Source organism: Nelusetta ayraudi, unplaced genomic scaffold (genome assembly GCF_046127955.1).
Source record: "Nelusetta ayraudi isolate G7.1 ecotype Tasmania unplaced genomic scaffold, CSIRO-AGI_Nayr_v1 ptg000002l, whole genome shotgun sequence".
Taxonomy (NCBI): domain Eukaryota; kingdom Metazoa; phylum Chordata; class Actinopteri; order Tetraodontiformes; family Monacanthidae; genus Nelusetta; species Nelusetta ayraudi.
Genome location: NW_027466052.1, coordinates 4,745,619 through 4,758,732, shown reverse-complemented (window position 1 = coordinate 4,758,732; position 13,114 = coordinate 4,745,619). Strand labels below are relative to the sequence as shown.

Genomic DNA, 13,114 nt, shown 5'->3' with positions numbered 1-13,114 from the left:
ATCTCCAAAGCCAACAATAAAAGCGGCTGGACTGACAGGCAGCGAAGCGTCTCTCCGATATCGTCAGCCGCGACCGGGTAACGCTTCGGCTGTGTGTCACCGACGCCTGCAGTGGTAATGCCAGGGAACCAAAACGTTTCCCGAGCTGCCAATCTGACAGGGGAAAAAAAAACCCCGGCATGCAGCAGGCTTTGTTTAGCCTGCCAGTCCGGCAAATAAAAGACAACATTTGCCCGTATGAAAACACATGAAGCTGCAAATTGAAGGTATTGGATGAACAACAGGGACTGTGAGGGAGGCAATTAGACAAATCTGTTCTTCATAACTGGTTTGGGGTGGGGGGTGGGGGGGGGGGAGCATTTGAAAGATTTGATTTATTTGGTTTTTTTTTGCTTAATATTGTTTCTTAAAGGCTTTTATTACGTTTACTTAGCAAATATTTGTGCATTTATACATTTATGCAAATATATGTTCTGCAAATCGGCCTATGAAGGTGGGGAAACAGCACGTCAAGATTTCCAACACTTGGAAGCTTGCAGCTAAAGGGACTTTTACACTTTTAATTTGCTACCGTTTGTCTTTTTAACTGGAGCCGTTACATTTACTAACTGCCTGTCGGTGCTCATCACAGTTACTGAGTGCAGTGTTAACCGTGATGCCCAAATTTTCATCCCCGGTAATTTTTTCTTTCCACCAACAGATCCGTTTTCATCCACGTTAAGATTTCTAATGATTCCAATCCATCACTGCGATGTTTATCCTCAGATTAAAAGACGGTATGTCAGCGATAAATCAGCCAGGCCGAACTGAACAGCGGTGCTGTTTTCTCTCCGCTGTCATAACTCACTCTGACGTGCCACGGGATGGCCGGCAATGTCATCCGCAGGCGGCTCTCGTCAACCTAAGCTGCTGTGGGAGCAGAAAGGGGGGCGAAAAAAAGAAGAGGGAAAAAAAAAAAATACTTGCGCAAAGCCTTTTACGAGTGAGCGAGGCGACAGTGCCTTGACCCGTGAGATGCGGCTGGGGAATTGAGGTGGAAGAAGGGCCCATGGTGCTTTAGCGGAGAGTCGACGGACGAATCAAACACGCTGGGCTCTGCGGGCCCGTCGGAGGTCAGGATAACCGATACGCACACTGGACAAACGCGCCGCCATCGACGTGCGCCGGGGTCACGGGAAGTGTTGCCGTCCTGCGGTTATAATGAAGCGCTGTGGAAATGCGCCGCACTCACCGTCTCACAGGTAAAAGTGCAGTACGTGTCAAAGGTTAAGTGTGTAATATCTGGAGATTTTGAAGGAGAAACAGCGACATCAAAAGGTTACATTTTAGAATGCAGTGTTCATTCTCTCTCCCTCTCCTGAGCTTGCTAGTGAACTACGGTGGCCTGCGCACCCAAATGTGGATGCCTCGTCCACTTTCTTCTTTGTTGGTTAATTTGAAAACCCTAACAACACACACACACACATACACATATGTATATATATATATACACACACACATACGTGTGTATGTATATATGGATGTGTGCGTGTATATACACACACACATATATATACACACACATATACACATATATATATAAAATATGCACACATCCATGTATGCATACATACATACATATATATGTATGTATATATACATACATACATACATACATACATACATGTATATATACACATATACATGTATGTATATCTATATATACATACATATGTATACATATATATATATATACATACATATATATGTATACATACATACATATACATACATATGTATGCATACATATGTATTTATACATATGTATATGTATGTATATAAGTATATATAATAACTGTTCTATATCTATATTATGCTCATTTATTAATGTATTTATGGTCAGTATATGGAGTTTTTAACCAATATAAAAGCCAAATATTACACACTGGACCTTTGAAAAAGGGTTTTGTTTTTCGTGCAAGCCTCAAGTCTCACTCTGTGCTTGGCCATTACTATTTCAGTTATTTCAGCGTGTTAAATGCACTATCACTGTATTTTTTTCCCCATAACACTAGTGAGATCATATGTGAAGGGGGTAGGGCCTACAAATGTGTCACAGTATCATTTAAAGACCAAAGTTCAAAAATAGCTTGAGGACAAATGAGGACAAAGGGGACTTGTAGTGCAGTGACACCTCCCCCCCGGCATGCAGTAAAGCCAATCTGTAAGACTGCAAGTACTGCTGCCGCGTGAGTTCTGACGGATGCTATAAACAGCAAAGACCGGAGGACAGAACTGTAAACCGTGTAGATTTGTCTGAAAAAAAAGAAATATCCTAACGATCCCGTGCAGAAAGAAATAGGAAAAAAAACGAAATGAACCGGAGAGTCGAGTTATTATGTCAATAAAAAGCAAACAGTGTGAAGGTGTTGAAAAAAAAAAAGGGACCTGTAAAGTTTGTCATAGGTTAATATTTATCTTGCAGCATTCACTTTATCTCATGACCGTTGAGAGAAACGACTGATTCATCAAACTGCCTGGCTACTGTGTTTCACTGATGTAGCTGCGGGTTGGATCCGCTCCAGGCAGACGGCCTCTCACAAAGCACGGCTTATCCCGGCGTCTGCTGCATGAGACCACATCAACGCCTGGTAGAGTGGACGCCGCGGAGGAGAGGCCTGGAAGAGGAGCTGCAGTGGCAGTCAAACACTCCGACCAGGTCGACCTCTTACATTGACGTGATTGCGCCTCGACGACGCGCTCAACAGCGCGTCTGTGGCCTCGACGCAGAGCCTCTAAAGCCTTGACGGCGCTCCATTCCGACCGGGGGAAAAAAAAAAATACAAAATGAACAGAAGGCTCATCTCAGGCTCTCCTCTCAGCCGGCTCCTGCTCCGTCTCACGCCGAGCCCCTCCAAAAGTCTCCGCCGTCGACGCGCCCGAGATGTGAAAGGAGGCGCAGCTGCATAAACAATCCTCTCGTGTCTTTTGGAGGGTGTTGAAATATTAACAAAAGGGCTCGCAGGTACATCATTTCGCAGCGGCGGTGGTGGCGGTGGCGGCGGCAGCTATGGCGGCGCGGGGGAGCGGGGCGGGGGAGGGTGTGTGTGTGTGCTCGAGTCCCATTATAAATCACACAATACAGAGCCGCAGCCGCACAAGCAGGCCCGGCTGGTCCCCCAGGCAACCTGACAGTAAAACCCTGTCTTTACAGATGGCTCTCTGAGAGCATCCGCTCGTGTCTGCATGTGTGTGTGTGTGTGTGTGTCTGTAATGCTGTTTTATTAATGAAAATACAGCAATAAGAACCCCTCGCATATCGCCATTGCTCTTTCACACGTCAATTTGCGTATGCGCGTGTGAGGAAGGGAGGAGGAAGCCGATAACGGCGGAGAAAAGGGCTCAGAGCGCGCGGGGCTAATTTCCTCCACTCCACTTCCCCTTACATGAAAGCAGCGGGGACTTACAGATCTTGTGGCGCCCTTTCATGGGGAATTTCACCAGCAGCTCCTGGGGATTGGTGCAGATGAAGACGAATGGAGAGGCGGACTCCTCGCAGGTCTCGGGAAACTGCAGCGGTAAGGAGAGAGAGGGGGAGAGAGAGAGAGAGAGAGACAGGACGAGTTCAGTGCCTGCATCGGGGAAACAGACGTTAAAACCTCAAGATGCCCGCTGCTGCTGCCGCTGCTGCTGCCGGGATGAATCATTCAGCAAGGCTGCCTGTTTATACATCGTGCGAGATGTCCTGCCAGCCCGCCTGACGTAACGCTACATGCCCGACGGCGAGTGATATCTGTCGTTTTTATCGGCCGCGTTTCAGAGTCCAGAAATTGCGCGGCTAATGAGCCGCTTGCTAATGAGTCGCTGAATCACCACTCGGCAGTTGCGAAAGATCAGCCTTCCATTTTGACAGCTTGCGCCGAACTGCAAAGCGGGAAACACAAAACCGCCAAACGCTTCCGTCGCTACTGTTGTCGCTCGTCGCGAAGACGACGCATCGCCGGCGTTCGATGCTCATCCTCTCCCTCTGTGTGCATGTGGAGGATTACACAAAGCTGAAACAAGTGACTGGTCTGTTTCACATGACATTTCAGTTCGTGTCCACTTGTGCATGTGGCTGGGCTCGGGTACTAGCTAATATTCACTTGTTAACTAAGCTAGGGTTCCTTGAGCAGGCATGATGACAACAGCGCATGGCCTGCGCCAGGATCAGGGAACACCTAAATATGAACATGGACAAAGTGGAATGAATTTGTGTTTAGCTTTTTTTCTTGGTATGGGAGGGGAAATGAATGAAATTAAAATCTACAAAAACACCCATGGACTAATGTATATTTTAAGCATCAGAACTAACACAGGGAGAGAATTTCACACTCAAAGCTCTTCTGCTCCGTCTGATTTACAAATGCACACTGGTTCATTTACATTCAGTTGGTGGAATTCTGGGGGTGATAAAAATGTGTTGTGACTTCAGTTTTTTCTGGACATCTTCCAGCTGGCTGGGTTGCGAAAATGCAAAAACAGCCACAGAGGCACGTCCTGATGCATTGCATCTACAAATTAAAAAGCATTGAAATGGCATCTTATAATGAGCAAATGCAGCGTCTCAATTAGGACCAATGTTGCAAAAGCACTCTTTCAATGGGACGGAACACAGCGTTTGACAGAACGCCTCCATTATGGAGGCTTTCCACTGACCGAAAGCCTCCATTATAAAAAGGTACATGCGTTGTACTGACATACTGTATGTATCTACGTGTATGTGTGCGCGTGTGTGTGTGTGTCACTGTCAAAGAGCTGGTACTTTACAGCTCAGACATGACAGCATGACCTGCATATAGAGACCTTAAGTCAAGAGAAATCTTCCCTTTTCTCCCTGCTATTGATTGGCCGCTCAGGTGAGAGAGCAAGGAATTGACTGACACAGTGACAAAGGAGTCATCTTTCCCATCGCTGGCGGCTAACGGCCCTCAGGCTCATCCAATTTCCTCCGCCACTATCAGATAGCGGCAGTGATTGCATCTAGCCGGCCAGGAAACAGCTCTTTTCATGACAGCGCGGCCGCCTCCCGCCTGCAGCCTCCAGCTGGCCAAAGCCATTCACGGCCTCTCGATCTGCCTCCGGGGGATCTGCCTTAAGGGGGGGGAACGCAAGAGCAGTGCTAATTTTGTTGACGGAAAATTTTTCGTCACGGTTATCGTCAACGACTTTTTGTTCCTGACTAAAACGAGACGATGACTAAATAAAAATTCATTCACACCGACTGAGACGATGATGAGGTGTATTGACATTTCCGTCAACCAATTAAAATCGAGACGAGGAAATCCAATCAGAGCTCATTTCGTTCGTGGAAGGAATTGAAGATTTAGAAAGTGGCGGGAGGAGTTGGGAAGGAAACCAATCAGAGCAACGTGGTCGGGAAGTTAGGTGGTGCGTACACACAGATTATCTGGTACGGACTAGTTTGAGACCAAACGTCAACACCGGGGAGGAAGAGGCGACAGGACTTCTGGACCCACTTCACATTTGATATGAAAGAAAATAAAATGCAAATATATCAGGAATCGACTAAATCTACTGCAATTTTAATGGACTAAAACGATTATGATATTTTCTCAACTAAAACTAAAACAAATTAGATGATTAAATTATGACTAAAACTAAATTAGATTAGATTGAACTTTATTGATCCCAAATAGGGAAACTACACTGTTGCAGCAGTCAAAAAAACAATACAAAAAGTGAAAATAGAAGAATAAAAAATAAAAATACAGTTTAGAGTTTACAGTGGTAAAACTATACAGTAGTTACAAAATTCACAATAACGTATGAAAAAATCCAATCGATGCATGTACAACGAACACCAGGGGCAGATGTGCAAAAGACAGTCAAAGATGTGCAGAGGCAGGGATAAGCCAGGCTTTATAAACCATTGTGCATTATTTGCCATTGAGTCCAGATAAAAATGGGACTCAATGGCATTTTAAAGTCAAAAAATATATTGTGCTATTTGTAGGGGAGCGACGGTGGAGGCGTTTGCGTCACATTACAGTCCACGTGGACCGAGTGGTAAAATATGTAAACACTCAGAGCAGTCAGACGTCGGTGTGCATCCCTTAAAGAGCCTCATGATTCATCCTCCTGAATAGCACAATGATTCAATTAAATTAGGCCGACACCATCCTCCCCCCCTTCCCAACATCCCAGCCCATTCCAGTGTGCCTCCTTCAGAGTATCAAGATTCCCCAGGCGGCGCTTGAACAAAATATCTGTGATTTAGAGCACGGGAAACAGAGTGAAAGGATGCAAATGTATCCTCCCTTCCCCCTCCGTGAACGTCAATACTTTGAACCGTTTTCATCAAATCCACCGGGAAAGACGCGAAGGCCGTAAACTCCTTCTGCCCGTGTCAAGTATGGAATCATTAACTGCTGGGATGTAAATGCATCCTTGTAGAGGAGAGCAAGCAAAAATCATTAGCGGAGGGTGAAAAAAAAAAATAGGTTGACGTCAGTAATTTGCGGTCAAGAAGAGCGTCAAAGAGCATCTTTCTAACTAACGATGTGTTTATCTCTCGGCCTAATTACCGTGTGGTTACAAAGCAAGTGCGCTGCTGTTGGATCGCTGTCATGGTGGTCAGGTTGCCAACCCACCCAGGCAGCGAGCGTACGAAAAGCGCGCAGGAAGGTGGGTCGCTAGTGTCGGATGGTGGTTTGCCTCTGTGTGGCCCCTGCTATAAACTGCCCGCTTGTCCAGGGTGAAAGTTCACCCAAAGACAGCTGGGAAAGCCTCCAGCAGCTCTGCAATGTGCGAGGAGGTACGACACACAATACAAGAGCATCATCGTACACACAGAGCGTCGCAATTCTGCTATTTAGTTTACAGACTACGGAAGAATATACCTCCGTAAATACATGTTTCTTCAAAAGCAGCTTGTGAAAATACAAATAGCAGCACTTAACAAGCTCCCGGTGAACTGTAAATATTTTATGCTTGTACTATATATATATATATAAAAAAAAAAAAAAAAAGCCCAGTCCTTGTGTAAACCTTGGCACATTTTAGTGCATTAACTTTCAAAACGGGAATGGACAACAGACAATTTGTCGACGTAGCGACTTCTCCTCGCAGACGACTATTTACTTCATCTTTTTTTAATGTGTCAGGGGTCAATCAGAAAATGGCTAATTATGTGTGAGTCAAATCAATAATGAGTGGCCTTTGTCGATAAAGTGTTCATGAAGACAGCAAATCGTATGTATAAAGGCACAGAAATTGCATTTTTTACAGCTTTCATAGATAACTATAAAACATTACTGAATACAGATATAAAGATGAAGAAGCACAAATCTAAAAGGTGGCTTAAGAATTTGAAAACATTTTCACGCTCGAGAAGTGCTTGTGTCAACAGTGGACTTCAGCTTCGCGAGTCGATACTATCGACGAGGCTGTAAGCAGCAGTGCAGGAGACCGTCAGACAGCAATAAAAAGCGCAAGCTGTTCACTAAATTCTTTAAATGAAATTAAAAGATTCGCTTTGAGTATTAACATATGGAGAAATCGCCATATGAATAGTTAATAGGTATTGATGTTTGGGTAAGGCGTGCATGCTTAAAACTAAAGAGTACATGATGAAGTCATTAATCCAGAAGCGGAGTACGCCTGATTAAAGTGGAACATGCAGGTACGATAGCAGGGGAAGATTATTAATGGCCTCAGACAGTTTGGGAGGTAAATCAATCAAAGTGTGTTAGATTAGGGGGAAAAATAGTTGCTTTCATCAACATACCAAAGGGGTCTTTCTTTTTCCCACAACCTAAAGATTGATCGAGAAAATAAATCTTAAATTGCTTTCAAAAGTCAAATTCCCAAACCGAGAGTACATTTTGATTTGTGAATGCCCTCTGTGGAAGGAGAATGTAATCAAGACCGATCCAGCTTTGTCCCGTGTGGTTCCGAGAGAGAGCTGTTAGTCAATGTCGCTCACGTAAGACTTGCGCGGAATCTGATAGAAATGCGCTGGATTAGCGGGGATTGGATTGGAGGCGCGGCGGAGGAAAACAAATGACAATGGCCAAAAGTGTGACAGCTGTCTGGTGAATGAAAATGGGTCAAATGTTTGTCAGACAAATGCAAATTTGCCTGTGACCCCTTGGAGACGAGAGCACGGGAACACAAAGGCCGAGCATCCTGCTCAGTTTCACTCATGCAAAGTGATCGTTCCAAGGGCATGTTAATTATTAAGTGTCTGAATCACTCGGCCCGAGATGTAAAATCAGCTTAGTCCACAGGAAAATGCGATGAAAGAGCCCGTTTCAACAATGATTATTGAGTTGAGAGGTTGGGGGGGGAAAAAAGGCCCTTTTACATCCACTGCAATCATTATTGAAGCTACTCACACACCTCCACGCTTTATTTTCCATTCATGCCAACATGCAGAATGAATGAATACCCACCAGAAGTCATTACGCACAGGTAGCAGAATTAGCTCACTAATGAGTTAAATGATGTGCAAACTGGTGCCAAAAGTACATTAACATTAAAGACAAATATGTCCGGGTGATTAAAAAGGCATTGGTTTAACAGCATGATGAAGCGCGGAGCACTCACGTCTGAAAAGGGAAGGGGGGGGGGGCTTATGTTTGTGTATAAGTGGTTTTGCCCGCGAGCGTAAAAGGAGCATCAAAATTTAATGCTGCCCTTCAAACGTCGGGGCGCTGCTATGATCTAAGAATAATTGTAGAGGAAGTTCAGGGGAAAAGGAAAAGAAAAATGTATCACAATCCTGAAGAGCGAGGAAGTCGGAGGAAGTGATCAAGAGAAATAATTACAGTAGAGTAAACGACAGTAATTGACATGGGGCTCGTCCTCAAACAATGGGTTTTGGCCTTGGTGGAGCTTGTCGCAATAAAAACAAAATAAGGTTTTATGCTGCACAAGATGGCTGTATTTGTAGACTGAGGTAACCAAAGAAACAAAATGGTGGTCTTGCCAAAAACGAAAGAAAGAAAGAAAGATGAAAAGGACGGGAGAGCTCGGGAGAAACGAGCCGCTGTTTGAGTGTGTTCATGTGAAACCCCGCCAGTTGCTCGCTTCTTTCATCCTCCATTAGCTAATTAGCATTTAAAGCTGTTGAATGCACTGCTGCTTTGCCTCAGTACCCCACCCCACCCCCACCACCACCACCTAATTGTTTCCATCCTGTGTTAATCAAAGGCTGCGTAAAAGATGCGGTTTTGCAAGACAAGTAGGTCTGCAACATCCCCTCCGCACTCGTGGCAGTCGGAGCGAGCGGACCCGCTCGCGCGTGCAATTAAAATTTCAGCTTGTCGAGAAGGGCAAAGTTAATAAATCGCTCAGTGGATTCCCGGGAAAACACTTGATCGCCACACTGGGTTCAGTTAAGTGTGCAACTTCTCATTAGTGAGCCCACGGTTTTTCTTTCCCCCTCTCCGTCTCTCTTTCTCTCTCTCTGAAAGGTCTGGTTACACCCCCTGAGGGCATTCTGGGTGGAGGGACCGATGTGTTTGACACGGTGGAGATCTGAGGCTGTGTGCATAGCTCTTGTGACAGGTGCATTAAAAAGTCTCAGTCAGGGACGAGGAGGACTAGAAGGTCGCCCCGGGCCAATTTAGAAGTCGTAAAACTGAGAGACAAAGACAAGCGCAGCAGCTACCGCTTGCGCATGAACATCGCCGGCACTTGGCTCACGCTCAACCCGGAAAATACATCCACTTGCATGGCCGACTTCCAAACACTTTAAAAAAATAAAAATACAAAAACGCACACACACACAGAAAAAGACAGACCCGCCTCAACCTCGCAAGCGTGACAACGCATTGTAAAACAAGTAGCGCCTTTTCCCCTTTTATTAGCAGTGAATTTACTGACTGCTGATCGGTTCAGCGTCTCTATATACTCCATCGCCGCATGTTGACAGTTTGAGACTTGCTCATGTTTGCTCCACTTGATAACCCCCCCCCCAAAAAAAAAAAAAAATACCATTTGTGTTTGTGCAACGCGCTCAAGGCTGCAGCCAGCAGCCATTTAGCTGTGTTTACCTTACCTTGCCTTACCTCAGCTTAATGTGAAGTCTGTAAACAGGGGAAAGCACCTTAGCCATAGGGCTCCAGCTTGTTATATCTTGTCTGTGCAATCTTCACAGGGCCCAAGTGCAAAGAAAACACATTGTAGTTTATATGTGGGCTGAGTCGATTCTCACCGCCTCCGGTTTCCTTGCCTTTGCCTACATTAAAGCCACACTATAGGAGCTGTTTTTCTTTGTTTTGTCTGTTTAAATGTTAATTTTCCATCGCCGACAAGGTCATACCAAAGACTATGATAATGGTACCCACTGCCACCCTTCTTGGCACTCAGTGTTTAAGGTTGGACTTGGGAGTTAGAACACCCAACGATTCCAGCGCTGCTGCTCATCACTCCCTCAAATGAGGAAGACAAATTCAAGCAATGACAATCAGTTGGACTTTACGCCTGTCCAACAACATACATAACCAACAAATACACAAACTACTGTTTTGTTTGTACATTGGATAAATTCCAAAGTGTCCAAAGAGGACCCCCTTGGTTCCAACTGAGTTGTTAATGCTTCAAAGATAATCAAGCTTGGAAACCGCATGGCTTGGAAAGAGGATGCAGCATCTCTCTTCCTCAGAATTGTTTCAAAGTTAAAGTCGGTCGGGTAGACTCGGTTTGATTGGGCACTTGGTATGATTGGGCTTGCTTTCGCACTGCACTTGGTCAAAGTAACTCAACCTGTTGGGTAATATGTTCCCCTCCTCGCTTGTGGTGATGAGGAGGAGAAGGCAACTACTGGTTAATGCAGGACAACGTCCATTTTGACAAGATGCTCTTTAGGCTGCTCCCTGCATTTGGTTTACGCGAAGCGGGCAGAGACTTACGTTTTTAAGCGGACGAGAATTTGCTTCTTGGATTGACATCAGAGTTCAATAGCTTGTTTGCACCTTCTAAAACAAACCAGACTTTCTGAACAAACTTGACTTAGATTTAAAAAAAAAAACACAATCCGTGCCCAAATGCTAAACAAAAGCTAGTGCTCATTTGTAGGCATATATTTACAGGTTTATATTGCATGCTGCAACAGGACTTGTAAATATGAATCCAAAACAGCTCAGTTCAGATGGTGGCCCAATGAAAACCTACATTCAGACGCACCAAGCGGGAAAAAAAGCAGAGAAATTCATACAGCTCCACGGCTCACTTCTGAGGCTGGCAATTCAATAAACTGCCCACTATTTAATTTGCTGGGATGGAGCCAGAGGGGACTCAACAATAACCAAGTGTAATAATATGAAATTCACAAGTTCATTGGAAAAAGTAAAAAAAAAATAAAATAAAAAAATAGGAAAAAGAAAAGGCAACGGGGGAGATGGTGGTGGTGGTGGTGGTAGGAAGACTTTAGCTATGAAAAATAACTGAGGCTTCCAGGGCAGGGAGAGGGCAAAGTGGCCTTATTGCTCCGACCACACATTTAATGGAGTTACTGCTGCTCTAAGTTTTATACTATCCCGGCTTCCCTTCCTCACCATCTGCATTTTAATATAGTGTATTAGTTACTCCTGGTGCGATCCAAAAAAAAAAATTAAAAGAAAGAAAGACGCTACCCGTCGGCATTTGGATGAAAGGAACATCCATCTTCATAAAAAGCTCACTAGCGCTGAGCCCGGGACTCGACAGCAGGAACACAAACCTCTGAGTCCGAGCTTGTCAAGTAACAGCTCAACAAGCCAACTCGGTTCCCACTCTCTCTCCCTCGTTCTGGCTCTTTTCTGCCGCTGTAGGCAATTAGGGACAGCAGAGACAAGTAATCTGCTTCTGGGCGACAGGGCCAGACCAGAACAGGCATGTGGAGTGGCGGAGGAGGGGGAGGAGGAGGAAGGGGAGCTGGCCCCAGCCTCCGCCTCAGACCCAGCCAGGGCCCTGCTTGGCTGCACTCAATCTCAGCCCAATAAAAAGCCCTTCATTGGCAGGGTGCAACTGAGCCAGACGGGCTGGGAGCATGTGGCTTTTAAAAATGAGGAGGGCGGAATGAGAGAGTGGGGGTGGCTGCGGGAAGTCGCGCAAGGCAGAGAATGGAGAGCCGGAGCGCCAAAATGAGGAATATTATTCCGGGAGAGAGGATGGATAATAAGAGGATAAGGTGAGGCAGGAACATAGAGGCGGGTATCTTTTTTTTTTTTTTTTTCCCCCCTTTTCTCTTTTGATGGATAGGGAGCCGCACAAAGCCAAGCGTGTCTTCCCGGGGAGGACACTTGAAATACTGCTTAGGCAGCTCTGTCAAGGCTGGTTTCACCCTGGGAATGGAGAAACAGATGGCTTGTCTCGGAGATATGGGTCTACATGTGGGAGGTGAAAGGGTGTTGTTGGGAAGTGTATGCAACAGTCCACGTCGGACAGTCGCGCTTTCATCCCCTCTGTGTGTATGTGTGTGTGTGTGTGTGTGTGTGCGTGTGTGTGTGTGTGTGTGTGCGCGCGCACACACAGGCCTATTTCTGGCATTGATTAACCCTTCTGACAAACGCAGCTGCCCCCACACAACTGTAACTGCCTCTCAGCCTTTCGCATTAGCCCTTCTTTTTTGTTTTTCCCAATTGCGGTGCCAACACGCGGATGCAACAAACACACTCTGCGTGTCGCGCATCAAAAACTCTGATGAGAAAAATGGAAGGCAAAAAGGCCGAAGCACGAACAAAAGCCCAGACAGACCTCGGGAAATGTTTTAACTCTTGCGTCTGTCGTGCAGTTACACTAAAAGCTAAAAGCTGGGGGGGGGGGGACACTAATGACTTCCATTAGTGATAATTTGTTGGGCCATTCTTACAAAATATATGTCAAATTGACATGTTAAACTGATTTTTATGAACTAGTGAGGATTTTAAAGGTGGAAAAGGCCAAACTATTACATTTGTAGGGGTGGTAATCGCAATGAGATAAAGGTATTATAAAACAAACTGATCATGCATAAACAATTATTTCAAAACCAATCTAATTAACTTGATTAATGTAGAGTATGAGAAGAGCAGGTCATTATACAGTTGTTCTCTGTGGCAAAGAATCTCATTCATAAATGTTTCTACACTATAGGATTAGTCAATGT

The 13,114-nt window shown here is 45.2% G+C and overlaps 1 protein-coding gene across 3 annotated transcripts in view; it reads right to left on the bottom strand.

Annotated features, from left to right (window-relative positions):
- Positions 1 to 13,114, bottom strand: part of trip4 (thyroid hormone receptor interactor 4) — a 77,330-nt gene that overhangs the window by 44,156 nt on the left and 20,060 nt on the right. Inside the window, exons 12-13 of one of the 3 annotated variants that reach the window (XM_076018775.1) lie at positions 3,447 to 3,549; positions 452 to 909 (exon numbers count right to left, since the gene is read on the bottom strand). In XM_076018775.1, the coding sequence (XP_075874890.1) occupies positions 902 to 909; positions 3,447 to 3,549 (111 nt within the window). In that variant the 3' untranslated portion in view covers positions 452 to 901. Of the gene's footprint in view, positions 1 to 451; positions 910 to 1,169; positions 1,190 to 3,446; positions 3,550 to 13,114 lie in introns of those variants that run through there. The other 2 variants (XM_076018784.1, XM_076018766.1) reach the window with 2 other exon arrangements.